General features: G+C 41.7%; 1 protein-coding gene across 4 annotated transcripts in view; it reads left to right on the forward strand.

Annotated features, from left to right (window-relative positions):
- Window positions 1-7861, forward strand: part of RNF149 (ring finger protein 149) — a 65359-nt gene extending 57498 nt beyond the window's left edge. For all 4 annotated transcript variants that reach the window (XM_063458322.1, XM_063458333.1, XM_063458344.1 and 1 more), the window contains 4 exons: window positions 2354-2436; window positions 4577-4673; window positions 5633-5828; window positions 6843-7861. In XM_063458322.1, the coding sequence (XP_063314392.1) occupies window positions 2354-2436; window positions 4577-4673; window positions 5633-5828; window positions 6843-6910 (444 nt within the window). In that variant the 3' untranslated portion in view covers window positions 6911-7861. The remainder of the gene's footprint in view (window positions 1-2353; window positions 2437-4576; window positions 4674-5632; window positions 5829-6842) is intronic.
- The last annotated feature ends 16666 nt before the right edge of the window (window positions 7862-24527 follow it).

The raw sequence follows: 24527 nt of genomic DNA on the forward strand, positions 1-24527 counted from the left end.
GGGCATTGGGGAGATTTTAATCTCCCTTGTGCTATTATGGGGGTCATATTGACCCCCATAGAGTGAGGGGGGGACCTGGGGGGCTTATGAAGTGGTGGGGAGCACTGCTCCCTGCCGCTTCTGTCTTTACATATTACAAGGAGGGAGCTGCACGCCGGTAGCTCCCTCCTTGTAATAAACTGATCGAACAAACGAACACTGATATTCAGTGTTAGTTTGTTCGTCTGATTTTTTCTATTCATTCATTCGTCTGTCTGATGAATGAATGAATAGATGAAATTCCCGTTCGCATGTCCAGGTGTTTCACTGGGCATGTGCGGGAATCTCACAGTCTGTGTAGTGTGGGTAGATGACGTGTCCCACAGGGACTTCACCTACCCACACAAAGATGGCGGCGCCCTGAATAAAGATCGGGGCAGAAGATACAGATTTAAAAATAGGTAATCTGGGGGGCTTAGGGGCATTTGGGGGTGACTAGGGGGTCAATTGGATGTAGTGGAGGCGGGAGGGGGGTTACAAAAAAAACGGGATTCGGCATGACAGTGCCGCTTTAAGGGGACACTACAGGCTCCCAGATCACTTAATCTCATTGAAGTGGTCTGCGTGCAGTGTCCCTGTGCCCTCAACCCTGGTTTGAGAGCAACTGCAAAGTTTACATTGCAGAGTTAAGACAACCACTAGACAACACTGGTGTTCAATTCAAACACCATTTTATAAGGTCACTGTAACTTATTTTGAGAGTTAAAACTTGCCTTTTTAATAGTGATGTCTACTCAGATTTATTTCACTCAAACAGCCAATACAGAATTATTTGGGGTGCTTGCGTACATTTTTATTATTTTGCATGAGACTCCTGGGCGTCTACTCAATGTCACCTACCTCCACATGAGTTTTGTATTCCATAATTCCTGTTGAACTGGTGTTCCATTTGTTTCTAAAATAGTGGACCTTACCTCATCATGTTTTGTTTGCTTCGTGCCGATGTCTTGCAGTTGTTTTTAAGAAGTGAGAACATATTGCAATCGATTTTGCTAAATTTGGACTATAGGGCATCCATTTAATGGAAATGCTGGGTATGATAGGGACAGTAAGACACCCAATGTAGCGGGGTCCTCGTAGGTTAATTAATTTTTAAGTGTTCAGTTATTCACAAAACTTAATATATATAGTATACTATTTATAGTATTGCAGTATTGTGTATGCTTTTCTGTTCTTTGCCATTTCATATATGAGGCTGTATATACTTGTTATGTAAAAAGCAGAAACACAGGGGGATAAGTTCAGAAAATCACTTTATCGCAACATTTTTATTTTTGCGGGTTTTTTTCCCTTTCTATTCTCCAAAATGTAATTTATTTATTTTTGCAAACAGATTACAGACCAAATATAAAAGACACCTTTCCAAACACTAGATTAGAGAAGGGAGAAGGCACACATCCAAAAGACAGAATGTTTATTGTGGTTCAGTAAATCTGCCTTGGACCTTCTCCAATTTGCACACAGTCCTTTACTTTGTTGGACTTTTCAGACTACTTTGATAAATCTCCCCCAGTGTGTCTGAATGACGAAGTCTCTTGATGGCCAGTACTTGAATGCTGCAGTGTACTGGCATAGATGCTTAGTGTGTGTGTGTGTGAATGTGAGGGAGTATTTGCATCAGTTGTCAGCGTGTGAATGCAGGCATGTACCGGAATGAATGGTTTGACATGCTGAATAAGTTCAGTGTTGGGCAAGTTAGATTAGAAACATCAGTCATCATCTATAATTCGTGTGTTTGAACCAGATAGTCAGTTTCATGACTACAAGCAAAAGAGGACAACCTACAGCCCAGTCATACTGACAGGTTTTATGCTACAGTTACTGTGCGTGTCGTTTATTATTACCTATAAAAGCTTAATGCACTGCCGTCATTTGAATGATAAGTTCTATAAACAAGTGCAATTAACACGGCACAACATTTACACCAGTCATTGTGTTCTACAACGCTAAATGCTTTTTATTGCTCTTAGAGGAAATGAGATCTAAAATGACATGGTATAAAAAGGACGTCAGATCTGGCCACTTGCCATGACTTTGCTTGCCATGTTCTGCCAGCACTGATGTATGACTGATCTGTAAGGATTCAGTGTGTGGTTGAGGCACAAGTTGACTCAATTTAGACAGGCCTGTACATCCGTCAATATATCAGGACATGCAGCATTCCTTGTACTCCTGGTTGAGCCTTTGTCGAAGATGAGCAACACAGGATGTGACTCATGCAATTTTCCTCAAATTTTTTTCCGACAGTGATGCTTATGAGGTGAGATGTAATCAGATTAACATTTGTATTTTCTATTTCTTTTTTTAAATATAGGGAATAGATATAGATGCTGAAAATTGCGCGGTGTGCATTGAAAATTACAAACCCAAAGATGTTGTGCGAATCCTGCCATGCAAGTATGTATTATTATTATTGGTATTTTATATAGCGCCAGCCTTTTTCGCAGCGCTTTACAATAAAAGGGGGATTTACCTGATGAGACAATAACAAAATGTAACAGGAACCATAGGTAGTTGAGGACCCTGCTCAAACAAGCTTACAGTCTACTCTAGAGGATCAAAAATGACTTATAGAGGTTTTATAAGGCAATATGTAATTTTATTGTTGTTGTCAATTGTGTAATTGATAATGCACCAGTGACCATGGTGGAAATTCCTACTAATTATTATATATTATTTATAAAAAAAATAGATGCTTGCTTTATTTTTTTGTGTATAAAGGCCCAAATATTATTATTTCAAGGAGTTACTGCAATCCTTTTTAATGAATATATGTTTTTTAAATGTAAAATGTCCTGTTGGGCTTTAGTAATTAGGTCCCTCTCCCCTTTATCAACCATTAAAATAAGCATCCATTTACCTTCAATCCAGCGGGGGTGAAGCTCCCGTCGCTGGTTTCCATGCCCCATCTGACTTCACTGCTTCCCTCTCAAGATCCACAAATAAGCATTTGATTTGGCTGTTCTCACCAGCACAGAGTTCATACAAGTGCTCTGCGCCAGGGAGGTAGGGTGTGCAGAGAGATCGAGGGAGGGGATGTAATAAAAAAAAAAAAAAAAAAAAAGGCAGAGCATTAAGCAAACCAGAGAGGCACAGAGGGCTGAAATAAGGAAGGGAATGAGGGAGGAGACATTGAAGCTTCCCCTTACAAGTGATCTCCTAGAATTGACAGTAGGCAGTTGGAGGTCTCGGCTGCCTAAGTCACATGTAGATACACAACAGCCCAAAAGTGCATAGTTCTCTGTATGTGCAGCATTTCATTCAGAAATTCTGCACATAAAAATTCCTATCACCATCACCACTTGTAAAAGCAGATGTGGTCATGGTGGCGGGAATAACCCTTTAAGTTTTAAAACCAAGAAGTTTTATCTCTTACATTCTAAAAAAAACAGTTAAAGGCCTATTCCATCCACCATGACCATTTCGGTGATTTCAAGTGGTCATGGTAGTAGGAGTATGTATGTGCAGTGTTTCAGCTTGAGATATGTTGCACCCCCAGCACACGTGACATTGGCAGCCAAAAACTCTGGACTGCTTAGTGTCAATTCTTAGCATATTTAATGTGCATGCTGCTGACAGATGTTAAAATCTCTGCCAACAAGGGAAAGCTAGCTTTTCCCTCCTACCTCTGGCAGTTTCTTGTTTCATTAAACACCCTCCAGCTTCATAATCCCTTCCTCGGCCTCACTATCCTTGCTGGCCCATAGCTCATGCAATTAGTCTAATCACAGGCTTCTATATGAGTAGTCTTTGAATGGACTGTGCATGTCCCCATTGATGTCAGAAGGGCGCATGGAAGTCACGACAGGAGCTTCGCCAAGTACTGGGTTCCTTGCAGAATATTGATTGGTTATTATAACACACTAATAATATGTAAGTCATGTGATATGTGATTTCATGCTGATCGCGCGCACCCTATGCACATTTTTGTTATACCCGTTTAAAGTAGTATGCTGATTTGTGCATGTCATCTGTCAATATGTGTTTTGGATTTTATCCCTGATTTTGTACCTTTTTTTTAACTTATTTTTGTCAATCTCTGTTTTATTGAGTCAAAAAGGTATATGGTACAGAATAAACAATAGGAAGTGTCAAACATATTGTTATTGGAAACTCCATCTTAAAACTGCCCACACCCTTTTATATTATCTAATTCTTTCTTTGGCATCACTTTTTGATTTTGAACATTTTGAATAAACAAATGTATGGTTGTCTAGATTCTCATATACCTGTAATAAATTAACACTCAAGATACATAAAGCACTTCAGCATTTTAGCACTTTTTTTTTAGCAGTTTTGAAAAGTGTCGGTTTCAATAGAAATCATCACTTTTATAATTAGGGGCAGAAACACCTCCCTGGATTTAACTTCACTCTGTGGAGCTAACAGAAGTGGCAGGTGTGCTAAGCTTCAACCACGCTGGCTGGGAATGGTATTTATGGTGTATACACTTTATTTTAGATGTTTGTACATTTACCTGTCTTTTTCACTCTTTACACTTTAGACATGTTAACCACATCTTCTGCTTTCCTTTCAGTCATATTTTCCATCGGTTATGTATAGATCCATGGCTGCTTGAACACAGGACATGTCCAATGTGCAAACTAGATGTCATCAAAGCTCTTGGATTTTGGGTATGTAGATCATCAAATATAAATACATACGGTACATGAGAGAAAGAGAGAGCTATATAACTGTTAATCGAAGCCCCGTTTTAGTATCTGTATGTGCCAGCTTTTGTTCCTTTTTATTCCAAGTGCACTGCGAGTTCTTTTTGTAGCACAGTGAGTGTTTTGTAGCACAGTTAGGCAGTGCATGTATAGTGTGGAAGAGCTTGTGACACTGCACAGATAAGCTCTGTTTCCAATAAACTCCGCAGTTAGCTAAAACAGAAATATGCTTATATTAATGTTTATTTATAATCAAAATAAAAAATGATGACAGTGCCTTTTAATAGCTTTTCAGCTTAGCTTTGCTCCATGGGAAAGCCATTTCGAAGCTCCTTACACATTTTTGGAGATGCCTGGTGCTTACGCATGATCAGGATAAAAGAACCCAAGCCTTTTTTTATGTGCTCAGTTTAGAGTCAGATTAGCTGGGCTTCCGATCAAAGAGGATTTAAAGATGCCCGACCCCCATAGAGCGGGGGTAGGCCAGAAACTGAAAACATTTATTTTATTTTGCATGGCATACATAATAATACACATAATGGCTATAATACATATACATTTTTTTAATAAAAAAAAAAAATGTTGCCGATGTTCTTTTAAAAGTGTATTTTTGCCAACATTCCTGTGTGGTCTCTAATGCCAGCATGGTTACAGTGCCATGCTGATGTGGCCCTACTTGCTCAAATCTATTGACAACTTTTTATGCAATTGAGTGAGTCAGCAAGTAAGCATTTTAGATTATTTTTTCTCGTTAGGTTTATACTTGTATTACACCTGTGTCATTAATGTAAAATGTTAATGAGTAAAAAAAAAGGGGGGGGGATTGCGGTGCACACCCAGAACATGTATTTCTTGGCATTGGTCCTGCCGTTAAGACCAAAACATATACAAAATACATTAATTTAAACTTTTGTCACACATAGGTGGATCCTGAAGAAACACTGGACATCCCCGTGCCTGAATCCATGGCAGGCAGCAGCCTCTCTGTTGGGACTTTAAGTGTTGCTCAGGAGGACAACAGGAGTGAAACAAACAACTTACCCAGTTACTCCACAGACGATTCATTATCACAATGTAACAGTGCCAAGGAAGACGCAGGGGAGACTACTGCACTGTTAGGTATGCACATTCAGTGTTTCTCAAATGCATTGGTGGAGGTGATACAGTAAATATTACTAGTCTCAGGACATCACATAGACCGTTTCTATTTCTCCCGTTGCATTAATTCTTATTATTGGTTTTGATTATAGCTGCCTTACTAATCTCTTGGGATTTCCAGTTACAAAAGCAGTTCTCCAATTGACTGCTCTGCCCCTTCTTAATAGAATTGAATTTGGCACCATGTGTGATGTTAAGCCCTGGTATAATATTTGTTTTCAGAAGTTAGAGAAGGCCTTGTCTGTCATAGCTTGTTTAACTCATTTAAGTGACATTCTCCACATCATAGATTCATACTACAGCTCATGGCATCGGTTATGAAACAACGAGGCTCTAGGTGCTGTTCTCCAGTTTTTGTTTGTCAGTGTGCAGCATTTCTTTGTCTCTACTGTTAGTGTTACATTTATACAACATGGCACAGCAGAAATAAAAAAGCAAATGACACTTTAATTTTTGACAAGCCACAGAGACTCACTTTTTTGGATGAGATAGATGCATGTAAATATGTGCTGTATTAACCCAGGGTTGGAAGCTATAACTGAACTGTCCCATTTACAGAAGTAATTGTAATTCTATAAACAGAATGACAAACATATAAAATAAATATTTTAATAAAGTACTGTATCTGCTGACGAGGTTAAAAACTTGCTGCTACGATATGGCAAATTCTAAAGCAATTTATTTTGTTATTGTTATGTAGACAGAAATGACGCTGGTTCTTTGTACCTGTTCCATATACAACAGCAAACAGTATCACCACCCAACAGAGAGGTCACGTAATATAATACATGCAAAACATTTGAAAACATTTTAATCAGATTTTCAAAAACGTTTAAGTTGGCAACCTAAATAATGTTGTTTTATTAAATAGGGAGTTTTTACCTTTCTACATACCCTTACTTTTGGCAAAAATAAATTGTTGTCCGTGGTGTAGATGTGTGCGTGAATAAACACTTTACCACTTCTTTTTTGCAGATGACCCTTGCAATGAAGATATACCAGAAGAGCAGCTACAGACCTCAGGAAGCCATTCTTCTCATTAACATTCCTCATGGTGGACATTTTGGACTGCTTTAGAACTAATTTTAGTTTTTATTTCATTGGTTTTAAGAAGCCATGAATGAAAGCTTTTGCTTGAGAAATAAAAGAAAACTGACCCACATTTGTTTTCTACTAATATAAAATCCTTTGATTGTGTGGTGGCGTTTGACAGTGGTCTTACTCATTTTGAAGGTCTGGTGTGTTTTTCCAAGAACCAGTTCCACGTTAATCTTGGATCTGACAATGGATATCTCTGTATCAGATAGTTTTGGAACTTCTTTCAGTTGGCCACATAGTTTTTTTGTGTGTTTGTGTGTGCTTACCAAACATTTGGATGCCACTGTCTAAAGAAGTAGACCTTTTCAGCAAATCAAAAACTGCTGGCGCTAGTTTTACTTTATTTTAAAGTAAATATTATCAGTGGTCATTCTTTTGTGCTCTGCATCACTGTACTAGAACTCTGAAAATCAACACGATCAACAAGGCACTTATTTAATGAAAAGGATGGTGTGTGCAGAGGAAGAGGGTGCGTTCACAACTCCCTTCATGAGATACTCGCACACTACAGGACTTCAATGATTAAGCTGATGTGTTTTTGTAGGACTCTAAAATCCACTCAGGAATCTGTCTGATGAACCAGGTTCTATTTACTTGGATCCATCTCAGGAATCTGTGTGCGACGGTAGCAACGAACAAACTCCATCCTTGAGGATAGAACGCACAGCAGAAAGCTTTCTAGGAGGATGGGCATAACCCACAACTCTTGTAACCGTTTACCTGTTAGTTTGACCAAAGGCTGGTGAATTTGTTTTATTTTTTTTTCCTTTTGTGTTTACAAATGTTAAATATATTCATACCTAAGCAAATATGTACGACATTATATACTGCTCTGAACATACCGTATACAGAAGATGAAATTAAAAAGCCTTTTGATGGGTTCTAATAAATCTAAAGGTGTATTTTGTGTGTTTTTATATTTATTGTGAATATATTGTAACCGCTGGCGGTTCCCTTATTTACCACTATAAGGTCTTAAAGCATAGAACTTAGTAGGGCTAACCATACAGATATCTTAGCCATAATTTTATATAGTTAGTAAGAGATCCTCTATTTAACATATATAAATAATTGAGAATACAATATAAAATAAGGATTGTCTTGGAAGCAATAGTTTTGTCTTTTTAGATATTTATTATATAAAAAATTAAATATAGACATATAAAATCCATTATAGCAGAGTTTATAAGATGAAATTAAATGCTTGCAAATATCATTAATAGGTTAACATACCCTTCTGAACATGTCATTATGTCAGCCTCTCTGTCATTTTAAGATGGAGCAGCGTCTCTCTCCAAGTCTCTCCTCCGTTTCTTAGCATTTAAAAGTACACCTATTTATACCTTAGGTGTCGTCATTTTAGGGTTACCACTTATTTTACTTTATTCATTTTAGGACCTCCCTTAATTTGGCAAACATACAAGGCCATAACTAAAGGGTGTATACGTCATGGAAATTTCCTGACTTAGTTCAAGATGGCATCTTAAAGTCTGAATAGCTTATCTGTTGTTTATACTAAGACGTAAGTGCATAGTCGTGGGAGATTCCCGGATTTGGGGAAGTTCCATTAACTTGGGGTTACCACAGTATATTGTGTACTGAAAGAGTCGTAGTATAGCCTTGAAGCTTGTTTATGCATTATTGTTATTGTAATTCGTCTGGGACAAAATGGCGCAAACATATTATGCACTGAGGTTATTGCTTAAAGAAACATCTATGAAAAGCAATATGTTCTATTTCTAACACCTTGTCAATTTGCAATATCTCTTAAAGACAAAGTACACAGTTTAAGAAATACAACATCTCATTCTAAAACTTGTAATATTTGCATTTGCCCATAACAATATTAAAATAACACTCCACCGAGACAATTTTTTTTTTTTTTTTTTTTTTTTAGCAATTTAGTATATATACCCCAAGAAAACATGCATATATTTGTTTTACTTCATTTTTTCTTTGGGTAGTATATGAATAAATATCTTGCAAAAGCTGCAGACAGCAATATGAAGTGATTTGTGTGTTTGGAATGTTTCTTTAATATAAACTACTTAGTAACAAAGCTATTACACTCTCAAACAAAATGTGCAACTCTCGGGGGCTGTAGGTTCTAACAGCATTGAGCTGCTTATCCCTCCAAGGTAGATAAAATGAGTACCATTAAATTGGGTAATAGAAACATCCCCTGGATGTTGGGCAAAAAAAAAGCCCTATAGTACTGCCCTCCCAGAGTAAGTAGCCAAACCATTTAGAAAGCTGGGTGCTCACTGCTAGTGCTACCTCCAATGCTGCCAGAAGCACTGAGTTAAATCTGGTCTTGCTTGGCCACACTGCTGACTGGAAGAACGCAGTTAATGCTTCTAGTGGACATAACTGGAAGCTCCTTGCTTGAGCTTCTGAAAGCAAAGCAGGCAGCAGCAGGTGCCAAGCAAGACGAAAGTAAGTTGTCGAACTGTTCTTAAATGTTAATAAGATTTTACCAATACTCATTGCAGAATAAAATTATAGGTTAATTGTGAGCGTAACAATATAGATAAATTAATTTGAATTGAAAGATATACATTAACATCAACCTGTTACGCAGAATATTTATGGTACAGGACACTTAACTGAAGCAATCTGTAAAAATGGTGCAGATTTAGGATCACATGTCTGTTAACATATGTTAATTGGCAAAGCTACGGGCATACAAGATCTTGTATGGTGTATGGGTGCAAGGTGGGTGCATGCCATAAACTTCCCTGATTTCTCTGGTTTTCTAGAAGTGAGCTTGTGTCATGGCTAGCGCTATGGTTTTTTTTTTTCAATTTTTCACCATATTTTATTTTATTTTTTTAAAGTAAGTTATATGACTTAGTACAAATAATGGTATGTAAAGAAAGCCCTTCTTGTCCTGGAAAAAACAATATACAATTTGTATGGGAACAGTAAATGAGAGAGAGGGAAATTACAGCTAAACACAAACACCACAAAAGTGTTAAAACAGCTCTGGTCCTTAACGTACAACATGGCCTAAACAGTCCGGTCCTGAGGGGGTTAAATAGATTACCCTCCTATTTAGGGATGGATCTGAAGACACATAAACAATGTGTATCACAGTAGAAATTAACAATGTACATATTCTAACTGGGTTTAAACTTCAAATGTAACAACTTTGTAAACATACAGTACAGGGAGCCCTCGCTCGCTCGTATCCTAGTATTACCTCTTAGTGTAACCACAGAGACCTACATGGAGTTATAACCTGTACTTACAAATATCTTGAGATATTTTTCTTTAGAGCGTTAGAAAGTGATCACATCTCCATAGAAAGCGGCAAAAATTAGGACAGATATAAGAATAGAAACTCAAATGAAAGTACGACTAGGTATGAAAAGTGCTGCTACTATGTATGATGTTAGACTATCTGTCTAATAGGTGATCGTAATCAGTGGAAGGCCGTAAAATAAACTCTGCGGCTAGACATGAAAAGTGCTGCCGCTGGATTTAATGTTGCGCTTCACAAGCTATCTAATGAATGATCGTTATCAGTGATCTCAGCCGTTCCCATAATATGGTGATACACTCCTATATATGTCACAGTGAGGCGTTAGAAAGTGAACACATTTCCATAGAAAGCAGCAAAAATCAGACAAATATAAGAATAGAGACTCAAATGAAAGTACGACTAGGTATGAAAAGTGCTGCCGCTATGTATAATGTTAAACGTAGCAGACTGTCCAGTAGGTGATCGTTACCAGCGGAAGACAGTAAATTAGAATCTGTGGCTAGGCATGAAAAGTGCTGCCGCTATGTATAATGTTAAACTTAGTAGACTGTCCAGTAGTTAATCGTTACCAGCGGAAGACAGTAGATTAGAATCTGCGGCTAGGCATGAAAAGTGCTGCCGCTGGATTTAATGTTGCACTTCAAAAGCTATCTAATGAATGATCAATCATTATCAGTGATCTTTTGTAATGCCCAATTGGTTAACTACAATTGATGTCCAACAGAAAATGATGGACACTGGATTAAAAGGTTCCAATGGTGAGACCTAATATATTTGTTAAAAGGTCTATGTACAGAAAAAGAAAAAGACCCTAGTCACATAAAGTCTCCCTTAACCCTCCTACAAATGCAGAGATAGTTTAATAAAGCAATTATTTGATAGTACGTTAATGTTCCCAAAAAGAATGATAAATGCCTTGGTACATACAATAGGAGGTAAAGTTAGAATGCCAGGAAAACAAACCCGTTTTCCTGGCACTATAGGCTCTTGAAGTACCCCTCTCCCTCATGCCCCCCCCTTTTGCAGGGCTGAAGGGGTTAAAATCCCCTTCAGCCCCGCCCCCCACCCTACCCCTTTCTCTTTGACCTCTCTCTTTTCTCTCTTTCTTGGCCTTTTTTTTTCTTTCTCTTTTTAATTTTGTAAATATGGTTAGCACATATTTGACAGAGGCTGTTGGGAGAGAGCTACCCGAGAGATGTAGCCACTACAGTTGTGCCCGCGGGCTAGGCCCTATAGAGAGCCCCGCTTACCACAGGGGCCTCCTCGCTGGGGGAGGGCACGCGCTACTGCTGCTCTTATGCCCATATGCACTGTAGATCACCAACCAGTTCTCGGGAGATCACTACAACAGCCTCAGATACGAGAGTGGGTTGTCATTGACCACCTTTATAGCTCATGTTTACAGATCTAGTTATGTTAATGCTACCTGTGTATGCTAGGGGAGTCGCCCTTGGTCTGCCGATACGAAACACTAACTGCATAAATAAATAAAGGGGCAGGTCGGCCAGGAAGACTCAATTACAGAAGGTCATACTTACCCGCTGTCTATGCTTTTTCCTTTCACCAAAATATAAAATTGTGCAATATGTTTTCTATGCCATGTATACATTGTTTTGACTGTTGCCGCCTACGTCAGCTGTCATGGCTGCGTAGGCTCGTTGTTATGTCATGCACAACTAAAAATAAAGAATTTAAAAAAAAAAAAAATCCCCTTCAGCCATATACCTTAATGCAGTGCTGGGCTCCCTCGGTGCTGGTCACCTCTCCTCCCCCGCCGACGTCAGCTCCCGAGTGGAGCTGAATGTGCTTGCGCGGCCAGATGTGCGCACACATTCAAACCCACCCATAGGAAAGCTTTACTTAATGCTTTCCTATGGGGATCTTATTTGACGCTGGACTCTGTGAGGACAGAAGCGCCTCTAGTGGCTGTCAGGGAGACCACCACTAGAGGCTGGATTAACCCTGCAATGCATTTATAGCAGTTTCTCTGAAACAGCTATGTTTTCAACTGAGGGGTTAAAACTAGGGGGACCTGGCACCCAGACCACTTCATTGAGCTGAAGTGGTCTGGGTGCCTATTGTGGTCCTGTAAATGAAACGGGAAAAGGAGAAACCCTCATTTAACCCTAGTGGATGCAACAAGTCGGGTGGTCCTTAAACAAAAAAATTATCTCAACCTGGGCGGTCCTTCAACAAAAAAAATTCTCTCAGCCTCCAATGCCCTACTGTAGGTTCCTTTTAGGTACTTATTCGGGTTGCCGTTTTCCCTGAATTGTTGTCTGAGTGTCCTAGCTTTTAATTCTAAATCATTGATATCACTGCAATTTCGCCGCAGTCTGAGATACTGTCCCACTGGGATACCATGTCTCAGTGAGCTTGAATGGTAACTGACACTGTTGTAACGTAGGAGGGAGTTGGAGGCAGAGGGTTTCCAAAACAAGGTGATGGAGAGAGAACATTCATTAGTGATTGTGATAGTGAGGTCCAAAAAGTTTAGTACCGACAAACTAAGAGGTTAATCTGAGGTTCTCCTCATTAGTGTTCAGGATGGACACAAATTCAGTGAACTTTTCTGGGGTACCCTGCCACACAACCAACACATCGTCGATATAGCAACGCCACAAATGGATTTTTGAGGTGTATCCTGTCAGAGATTCCAACTTCCACATCTGTTCCTCCCACCAACCCAGGTGGAGATTGGCGTACGATGGGGCACAATCCATACCCATCGTAGTGCCCCTGGTTTGGTGGTAGAACTTATTACGGAAAAGGAAGTAGTTGCGTGACAAGATAAACCCCAGAAGTTTGAACAGAAAAACTGTGTGAGTCTGATTCCTCTCTGGTTTAAGAAGTGTTCGACAAGTTAAACACCTCTTCGTGTGGGATGGAGGAGTATAAGGCTTCTACATCAAGACAAATACAAAAAGATAGGTCCTGCGCTCACTGCCATCACTCCTGGGCAGCAGCAACGACCACAGTACACATCAGCTCCAATACATATAGTAAAAACCAAAGAAAAAGTTACCTGCACTCTCTCCTTAATCCCTATATATATTTAAACAAATGTAGATCATTTAGTTACTCCAATGGCCACTGGAGGGAATGCCCACCTGCCAACGTCAAGGCAGACCCCCCTAGACAGGTCCTACACTGACCCTTCACCTTGCTTCCTTGAGCCTCTAGCAAAGATATCTCTAATGAGACAGAGAGGGGTATTTTTTATATACACCCCTATATACTTATTAACCCTTAATAGGGAACACATGGGAGGGGCGGCAGCATTGTAACCTAGCTGTGTGATACAAAAAGTGAATACAAATACAAAAAGATAAGTCCTGCACTCACTCCCATCACTCCTGGGCGGCAGCAACGACCACAGTACACATCAGCTAAAACATATAGTAAAAACCTAAAAAAAGTTACCTGCGCTCTATCTTTAATCCCTATGTATATGTATGTATGAGGAGGGTCAGAGGTTAAACATCTCTGTCGTGTGAGATGGGGGGAGTATAAGGCTTCTACATCAAGACTACACAGATGGGCATTTTCCGGTACCTTGACATCGTAGAGGAGGGTCAGAGCCTGCTTAGTGTCCTGAATATATGATGGAAGGCTAATCACAAATGGTCTCAGGATTTTATCGATATACAGGCTTCCGTTTTCGGTTAAATTGTCCACTCCGGAGACAATAGGACGGCCTGGAGGTTTTCCAAATTCTTGTGAACTTTGGGCAGGCAGAAGAAGGTTGCTATCCTTGGGTGACGATTTAAGATAAACTCTTATTCATCCCCAGATAGCAACCCCCCCACTGCGGCCCTCGTCCAAGATCTCTTTGTAACACAGTAAAAATTTATTTGTCAAAACTGTTTTGAGGATACGATATGTGTCTGTATCACCCAGAACATCCTGAACCATCTTTGTATATCCATCTAAGCTCATCAGGACTACATTACCCACTTTATTGGTACTAATTCAATGCTGGTATCTGTCTAAATTCTGTTTAATATACAAATATATCATTATAGGAAAAACTCAACAGAAAGTTGGTGATAAGTAATGTGGTATAAAAAGTACTGGGTCATCTTTAATGAAAAAATCAGTTCCCACACCGGATATATACATATAATAAAAATAATAATGATCCCAAGGCACACCAAAGTTTGCACATAAAAATGCGTTTATTCATGCATTGAAAATACATCAAATATCAGAAGTGCATAAAGTAGTGCATATCCAATTTATAGTACCAATAGCACAATAATAATAAAGTGCTAAATGCAAACACCCTTTAAAAAGGTATACTGACCAAGAGCAGGAGAAATGAAAACCCTGACGCATCGGGGGACCTCTCACTGACTGATCTATATATAGGAAAAGGCAGGAATTTTAAATAACTATTTCTCCTCTGTGTATATTAAGGAAGAACCCATGGCAATAGATGTGCAAATGATTGCTGCTAAAAACTTGCAGAATAATTGTAATTGGTTAACTCAAGACAAGGTGCTGCAGCAACTAAAGAAAGTTAATATAAACAAAGCCTGACGGTATCCATCCATGTGTACTTAAAGGACCACTCTAGTGCCAGGAAAACATACTCGTTTTCCTGGCACTAGAGTGCCCTGAGGGTGCCCCCACCCTCAGGGACCCACTCCCGCTGGGCTCTGGGGGGAGGAAGGGGTTAAACTTACCTCTTTCTCCAGCGCCGGGCGGGGAGCTTTCCTCCTCCTCCTCTTCTTCCTCGCGACGTCATCGGCTGAATGCGCATGCGCGGCAGGAGCCGCGCTCGCATTCAGCCGGTCGCATAGGAAAGCATTCATAATGCTTTCCTATGGACGCTTGCGTGCTCTCACTGTGATTTTCACAGTGAGAAGCACGCAAGCGCCTCTAGCGGCTGTCAATGAGACAGCCACTAGAGGCTCTGGAGGCTGGCTTAACCCCCAGTATAAACATAGCAATTTCTCTGAAACTGCTATGTTTATAAAAAAAAGGGTAAAAGCTAGCTGGACCTGGCACCCAGACCACTTCATTAAGCTGAAGTGGTCTGGGTGCCTAGAGTGGTCCTTTAAGGAACTAAATGTAGAAATAAGTGAACCTCTGTTTTTATTCTTTCAAGATTCTTTTCTTTCAGGAAGTGTTCCGGAGGATTGGAGGAAGGCAGATGTGGTTCCTATATTCATAAAGGGTTCAAAATCCTTGCCTGGAAATTATAGACCTGTGAGCTTAATTTCTGTGGCTCGGGAAAGTATTTGAAAGGTTATTAAGGGATAATATTCACGAATTCCTTGAGAAGAACATGGTTATCAGCAAAAGTCAGCATGGTTTTATGAAGCACAGGTCATGTCAAACTAACTTGATTGCATTCTACAAAGAAGTAAGTAGAAGTATAGATCAGGGTGTTGCAGTGGATGTGATCTATTTGGATTTTGCCAAGGCATTTGATACAGTTCCACACAATAGATTAGTGTTCAAACTCAAGGAAATCGGTCTAGATGAAAATGCTTGTTCTTGGGTAGAACATTGGCTTAAAAACAGAGTACAAAGAGTTGTCATTAATGGTAAATTTTCAAGCTGGACAGAGGTGGCAAGTGGTGTCCCTCAGGGGTCTGTTCTGGGACCCCTTCTATTTAACATGTTTATAAATGATCTTGAAGACAGCATTGAAAGTCATGTTGCAGTGTTTGCAGATGACACAAAACTGTGTAAAGTAATACAATGTGAGCAAGATATTACTTTGCTGCAGATGGATTTAGATAAACTGGGGGACTGGGCACTCAAATGGCAGATTAAATTTAATGTTGAAAAATGCAAAGTTATGCACTTCGGCGTAAAGAATACACAAGCAACGTATACCCTTAATGGAAGCGAATTAGGGATAACAACACACGAAAAGGACTTGGGAATTGTTATAGACAACAAACTATGCAACAATGTGCAATGTCAATCAGCAGTGGCCAAGGCCAGTAAGATATTGTCATGCATGAAAAAGGGCATTCATTCTCGGGACGAGAATATAATTTTGCCTCTATTTAAATCACTGGTAAGACCACATATTGAATATGCTGTGCAATTTTGGGCACCTGTTCTAAAGAAGGATATTATGGCACTAGAAAAAGTGCAGAGGCGGGCTACAAAATTAATAAAGGGAATGGAACATATCAGCTATGAAGAAAGGTTAACAAATTTAAACCTATTTAGTTTAGAAAAACGTTGCCTGAGAGGGGATATGATAACATTATACAAATATATTCGGGGCCAATACAAACCATTGTGTGGAAATCTATTCACAAACCGGACTTTACGTAGGACAAGAGGCCATGCGTTTAGACTGGAAGAAAGAAGATTTCGCCTAAGGCAAAGGAAAGGTTTTTTACTGTAAGAACAATCAGGATGTGGAATTCTCTGCCTGAAGAAGTGGTTTTATCAGAGTCTATACAGATGTTTAAACAGCTACTAGATGCATACTTGCAAAAACAGAATATTTAAGGATATAATCTTTCAATGTAGGGTAATAACTGCTTGATCCAAGGATAAATCTGACTGCCATTCTAAGGTCAAGAAGGATTTTTTTTTCCTAGCTTGTTGCAAAATTGTGGTTCAAACTGGGGTTTTTTGCCTTCTTTTGTATCAACAGCAAAAAACAAATGTGAGGCTGAACTTGATGGACGCAAGTCTCTATTCAGCTATGTAACTATGTAACTATGTATCTATGTTCCCACTTATATACTCTGTAGAGTCAGACCAATAATCAAAAAAAATGATCAGCTAGATAAAGGGAGGTACTTGCTATTAATGTAGTGTTGTGTGAAATCTTCTGCAGAATACCGGAGGTTACTTCCTGGTATCGATGACGTCATGACGCACATGTGTCAAATGACATCATGACGTATGAGCATGGTCATGTGTTCCGGTAGTGCAGAATAACTACAGGAGAATGGAGTGGCCACAATTGTTATAGATCAAATAATCAGGGGTGGGGGCCAGGGGGGAGGATATTAGGTCCCCCCCTTTTAGTATTTAGGGCCCCCACCCGCTGCTCAGGGGTGGGGGCCAGGGGGGAGGACATTAGGTCGCCCCCTTAAACCAATTTAGGGCCCCCACCCGCCGCTCAGGGGTGGGGGCCAGGGGGAGGACATTATGTCCCCCCTTATTAGTATTTAGGGCCCCCACCCACCGCTCAGGGGTGGGGGCCAGGGGGGAGGACCTTAGGTCCCCCCCTTTTAGAATTTAGGGCCCCCACCCGCCGCTCAGGGTTGGGGGCCAGGGGGGAGGACATTAGGTCCCCCCCTTATTTTACTGTAGGGCCCCCACTCACCGCTCAGGGGTGGGGCCAGGGGGAGGACATTAGGTCCCCCCCTTCTTATAATTTAGGGCCCCCACCCACCGCTCAGGGGTAGGGGCCAGGGGGGAGGACCTTAGGTCCCCTCCCCTTTTTAGTATTTAGGGCCCCCACCCGCCGTTTAGGGGTGGGGGCAAGGGGTGAGGACATTAGGTCCCGCCCCCTTATTTTACTGTAGGGCCCTCACCCACCGCTCAGGGGTGGGGGCCAGGGGGGAGGACATTAGGTCCCCCCTATTAGTAGTTAGGGCCACCACCCACCGCTCAGGGGTGGGGGTCAGGGGGGAGGACAATAGGTCCCCCCCTTATTTTACTGTAGGGCCCCCACCCACCGCTCAGGGGTGGGGGCCAGGGGGAGGACATTAGGTCCCCCCCTTATTAGTATTTAGCGCCCCCACCCACCGCTCAAGGGTGGGGGCCAGGGGGGGAGGACATTAGGTCCCCCCCTTTTTTATAATTTAGGGCCCCCACCCACCGCTTGGGGGTGGGGGCCAGGGGGGAGGACATTAGGTACTACTTTTTTTTTTCAAACAGTGAGCAGCCAGAGGCTGCTCACTGTTTAATAGACATGCCCCTACTCGCGGTATAGCGAGTAGGGGCATAATTTACTAATACTAAGTAATCTTTACTTAGTATTAGTAAATTTGGCTGAAAGACCAATTTAGGTCTTTCAGCCTTTAAGTAGATAGCTCCCTAATACCATGGGAATTAGGGAGTTATCTACTTATTCATTCCTGTCATTACATGACTGGCCAAGTAACTTACATTTTATATGAATGTATGTTACTTGATTGTTGTAAGTGTTGCAAATGCTTACAGGTGAATCCTGGCTATGTTTGTATACTTTTTATTTAAAATTGTATACAATGTAACATTTTTCTTCTTTAGCTGGGTAAGTATATTAGTACTTAGGCAATACTGTGCTTCGGAACTTCGGCAATTCGGTCATTTCGGAACTTCAGAACTTCGGCACTTCGACACTTCGGAAATTCGGTCATTTCGGAACTTCGGGACCTCGGCAATTCGGCACTTCAGCAATTCAGACATTCGGAAGTACCCGAATGTCCGAATTGCCCGAAATTCGTCCGAATTCATATTCGGACCGAAACGAATTGCACATGTCTAATAGCTAGCCTGTTCTATTTCTGTTATTTTAGTGTTTAGCTTTCAATCCCCTGCAGCATATATTACTATTTTATATTTGGTGTCATTGGGATATCTCACAGCAATTTTATTATGCCCAAGTCCAAAGTGCCTTCCACCCCTCTTCCCCCTGGGGAAATGGATATACCCCATGTTTTGGAAAACCCCTCTGACAGCTCTGGTTCCCCTTCCTCTGCTGGTGACCCTATGTCTGTACCTGAGGATGCCCAATCCCTGGCACTACAGAGCTCCGTTTCAGACGCCATTATGGCCACCATGGGCTCAATGTCCTCTGTCCTTTCCCAGACTATTTTGCAAGCTTTACTTTGGCCGCAGAAGGCTCAGCCATGCCGACGCGCTTAACGCATCCTGCTTTAAGCCCTACAGGAGATGTTCCAAGAAAGGCTACGGCCAAATCCAGGCACTTAAGTCCCCATGCCTCCAGAAACATTACGACTGGTGTGACTATATCCACCCATGATAGCGTGCCTATGTCACGCAAGAGAGCCTTTCCGCACCAGGCAGAATGGGTGTGACAGTGGAAATGTGCTAGAGCACAAAAGGAGAGGGACTCCGACTCAGAAATCGGGTCTTGTGAGGAGGCTGATGCTGAGTCCGTATGTGACTCCAATGATGAGATTGGCCGCAGTACACTGACCCTTTTGCCCCTTCCCTATCAGGGTTGGTAATGAGTGGCTCTCGCAGCGACTCCCCCGCTAGCAAGGCGGCGCGCAACAAACTCAGGGCAGAATGTCCTAGACCCCTTATTCCCAGTAAAGTCTGTGAGACCCCAATTGTTGATCCCAAAATGACCCAATTTATTTCCAATTTATTTCCAGATGGGATGGAATCCCCTCAAGGGAATGGATTCCGCTTTAAAGTCATGCCAGGACAAACACCTGGACATTTTTGGTCCTTTGGCCAAACTGTTTAACCTGGCTGAACTAGCCAGAGCTGGAAACAGGCAGGTTAACCAAGACGAACTCCGTGGATGGGTGCAGAGGGCAATCTGCATAGCAGGCAGTGTGAACACCTCCCTGTCTATAGAGCGGTGTAAAGCCATTCTTTTTAAAATTGAGCCTAAACTCGCTAACCTCGCTCTCACGGAGTCGGGCAAAGACGCCCAAGGCCTGTTGTTTGGAGAATCCTTTATAAAGGATCTGAGGCGCTTTGTGGCTGCTTTTACAGCCCTGGACAAGGCACAATCCTCTATGAAGAGGGTATTTCAGGGACGGGACAGCCTAATTACCATGCCCGTGGATTGGGACGAGGCTCCTACAACCAGAGACCATCCTACCAGGAGACGAGACATCAGTCCCCTTTCTTCTTTCTGAAGCGCTCCAGAGGCTTCAGAGGGAACCCCAGTTCCAGACGCCCTTACGGTAAGCTTCCATCTATCTCATGTTTTTTCCAATACCTGTGTAAGGGGCAGACTCCGTCATTTTTTCCAAGCCTGGTCAAACATCACCTCAAACCTGGGTTCTGACCAATGTGAGGGGTTTCACATAGAGTTGGTCGACACCCCGTGTCACATTCCTCCCCCTCACCCTATTTTACTTTCAGGGACAGACTGCGCCTTAATAGACGAGACGCTGTCGGCGCTCCACAAGAAGGGGGCGATAGAACGGGCCTCAATGTCCCCCACAGGGGTTCTCAGCAACATCTTCCCTGTAGAAAAGAAAGGTGGGCAGATGCGCCCAGTTATATAGTTAATAGACACACGATCCAGACATCCAATCGGAACAGGAACCGTCACCAAGGGCGGGGCTTACCGGTGTTTGACCATTTTTGGCGCGAACGCTGCACTCATACCCCCAGCATGTACTAAGTATAGTGGGCTATTTAAGGAGCTCCCGTGGACTTGACCCACTGTTTAGCCTCAGAAGAAGGCGCGTTCTGTAGCGCCGAAACACGTGTTAGGTAGCAGTAGGAAGGATAGTTTTAGTCTGGTAACCGACCTGTATAGTTTCCTTGGAAGATTAGCTAGTCAGTTTTTTCTGGGCTATGCACCTTTGAACGATTTGAATAAGGGGACGGGGAAATCGTGGGTGATGGGGTTGTTTGATATATATTTTTCGTCAGATCTCGTCATTCTCCATGCTGGTTTATCTCTGTGGAGAATTGACCAATAGATCTGAAGTTTTCCCCTCCCATTGTTTGTTCCCGTCCTCCAGCAACAGCAGTGCAGTAGATGGTATACAGATTGTTACATTGTATCCATCGATCTGCTAAACTCTGACTAGCCTTCGATTACATTGTTGATAAAACCGCTTCTGTCACTATTTTTTGTCACAGGTTTTCCCATGTGTATATATACTTGGTGTTATAAGCAAGCACCACACTGGAACTGTACATAGTGACTACAGGATTGGTTTAAATTCTTCATTTCTACATTATACAATCCCGTGAAGGATTGCTCCTGTGAGACGGAATATACAGGTTGGGGGGATCTGTAGCTGTACTGAGCTTTACATCCTGTGGGCAACACCCCTAGGATATTTATCCCCAATCCAGACACTTATCCTCCTATTTTAAGTTTATTATTATTTTCTTTTGTTTAAAACTCTTCACAAAGGGGTTTTTTTTATCCAACAGCCACCATTAAAGGTTACGTTTTATAATTCACTGTACATATGTATAGCTATGCACTAGGGGGCGCCCTACCTCGTTTGACCTACCCAGGTCTACTTCTCAACTAACACATGTATGTGAGGGTTACCCCCTGTCTTGGTCGCCCCCAGACACACACCCAGTTGCTTCCCCTTTTTTGGGTATCCAACTACTCCATTTATTTAATTTACAAGGTTTCAATACCTGAGTGTGTCTTCTATAATTTATAATCTACTTCCGAGTGTGCTTAGTTTCTTGCAATCAGTATGGCCAATTTTTTGAACCAACTTAAAGACCCAGATCAGTGGTGTATGGACGCTGATAAAGTGTTCACTGATAAGGAGAGTGTGTTTGTTTCTCAGGACACCAGCATTGATTCCAAGTTTAGAGTCATTTCCAATGCATGTAAACAACAAATTAGACTGGGATGGGAAATCTCATCCATCCAGAATTACCTTAACAAATCGATGATCCCTAGAGGCCTCAGAATACAAGTAATGCCTAATATACAAATGGAGGATGCTGCCCTCCTAAAAGAATGGGAGGAAGCAGCAAATCTATGCTCCCGTACCTTCATGGACATTATTTGTAGATTTGAGAGCCAAAGGTTGGAGCAAATTAATGCTAATGTTAAAGATGCAGTCGAGGCTGTACAAAATAATAAAGACGATCCAACCTTTGACTCCCAAGAGCTTAGACTCCAGCAAAACCTAAATAAATATAAAGATATCATAAAAAATCGTAAACACAAAAAGTTCATAAGGGATAACTCGGACTACAAAAATGGACGAGTGTACAGAAGGTTTAATAGGAAAAATGTACGCACTGATTCAGACCAATACTCCACATCAGAGTATGAGACGTCTGACACAGACACTGAGGGCTCGAGCACAGGTTCAATACCCTCTAATACTACCCAAACTAGAGGCATCCTAAAGAAAGGGGTGGCTTTTTTAGGCCAAAACCCCCGAGAGGGGGAACCCCAACCACAGTACAGGCAAACAAGGTACAGGGGGAGGGCGCGCAAACGGTACTAAATACCAGCAGCAAAATCATCAACCTCTCTGATAAGGCACTCACTGAATCTCAGGTTAAAATCCTTGCGAAAGGGCTGTCTTTTGTCCCTGTCCCCTCATTCAACAAGTTTGAGTGGATAAAGGATATTCATCTTTTTGGAAGAAGACTAGCCCTGCACAAATTCTTTCTCATTGAGAAGGAAAAAAGAGCAAAGGAGTTGGGATTCAGTGTGAGAGAATACCAATGCCTTAATGAACTGGTATCTTTATTGGATGAGAATGAGGGTTTACCCTCTCTACCGTACACTGATCTACGATACAAAAGCAAATTTACACCAAACATCAAAGATTTCAAAAATATAGATATGTTCGTAGAATCAACCTGTAATATGATATCTGAGCTGAAGCTGGAGTCCCTCCAACCCCGACCACATAGCAACCTCTCTAGAAACGAATGGCAAGCCTTATGCGCTCTACAGGATGATGATGACATAATCATCAAGCCAGCAGACAAGGGGGGGAACATCGTGGTACTAAATAGAACACAGTATATACGATTAACTCTAAATATACTTAAAGATAGAACCACCTATAGAATACTAAGTATAGACCCCTCAGTTAAGTTTTTGTCGACTTTAAAGAATCTCCTGGACAAGGCCTTTGATGACAAAGTTCTGGGCAAAGATGAATATGCATTCATCTACGTGAAATGTCCGACTGTGTCCACATTCTACTGCCTACCAAAGGTACATAAACATTATGAGACACTGACAGCTAGACCCATTGTGTCCGGTTCTAACAATATAACCTGCAAGGCTAGTATCTACTTAGATAAGATCCTTCGCCCCTTTGTAGAAAAACTTCCCTCCTACCTGAGGGACACAAAGGACACTTTGAAGTGTTTAGCGTCCACTAACCTACCAAGAGATGCCATCCTGTGTAGCCTTGATGTAGAGGCATTGTACTCGTCCATTCCACACTCTCTTGGGTTGAGACACACCAAACATTATTTAGAAACACGAGGGCCTGTACACCAACGGCACACCTCCTTTGTATTGGACTTATTACAATTTGTCCTGACCCACAATTTCTTTTTGTTTGATGGCCAATACTATCACCAGGTGCAGGGTACAGCCATGGGCACATCTTGTGCGCCATCGTACGCCAACCTGCACCTGGGTTGGTGGGAGGAGAACGTGGTCTTTTCCGTTAATAACATCAAATATACTGACCACATTTTTATGTGGAAAAGGTTTATAGATGTCTTGGTGGTCTGGACAGGCACAAGGGAATGCTTCACGTCCTTTGTAGAGAGTCTGAACCTTAACGACCTGAATTTAAAATTCACAATGGAAATAGGGGGGTCGTCCCTCAACTTCCTTGATTGTACGTTCAGCATCTCCCCTGAACAGACCATCAAGACAACCTTATTCAGGAAACCCACCGCTACCAATACAATGCTGAGGTGGGAAAGCCATCACCCAACTACCTTAAAGAGAGGCATCCCTATTGGACAATACCTCCGATTGAGGAGGAATTGCTCGAGTGAAGAGGACTTTATCAACCAAGCTAAGTCACTTAAGGCAAGATTTAAAGAGAGAGGATATCCTAATCGCTGCTTAAAACAAGCTTATCAAAGAGCGTTACACAGCGATAGATTGGAACTCCTCAAGGACAAACCAACCCCTACAGAACAAGCACCTACCCGGTGTATTGTTAATTTTGACTCAGGGTGGGATCAAGCAAAAAAGATAATGAATAGATTCTGGCCACTCCTATCCCAAGACCCCCACCTCAAAGGGACGGTGACCCAGCATGTATCCCTCACAGCACGTAGAGGCAGAAATTTAAAAGAATCGTTGGTACCTAGCCACTTTTCGTCCACAAAACCCTGCCACAACTGGTTATCTGTGCAAGGTACATACAAGTGTGGAAAGTGTGTGGCGTGTCAATATATACAGAAGGACTCCAAGCACCTCACAGACTCAGGTGACCAAGTGGTCTGTGATGTTAAGCAGTTTTTTAACTGCAGTACCAAGGGCCTGGTATACCTCCTGAGTTGTACGTGTGGCCTCAGATACGTGGGCAAAACGATCCGCCCCTTTAAGAGACGTATCATGGAGCATGTACACTCAGTTAGGAACCAGAGGGACACCCCTGTAGCGAGACATATAAGAAATCAACACCACGGGG

This window comes from Pelobates fuscus, chromosome 1, assembly GCF_036172605.1.
Source record: "Pelobates fuscus isolate aPelFus1 chromosome 1, aPelFus1.pri, whole genome shotgun sequence".
NCBI classification, from domain to species: domain Eukaryota; kingdom Metazoa; phylum Chordata; class Amphibia; order Anura; family Pelobatidae; genus Pelobates; species Pelobates fuscus.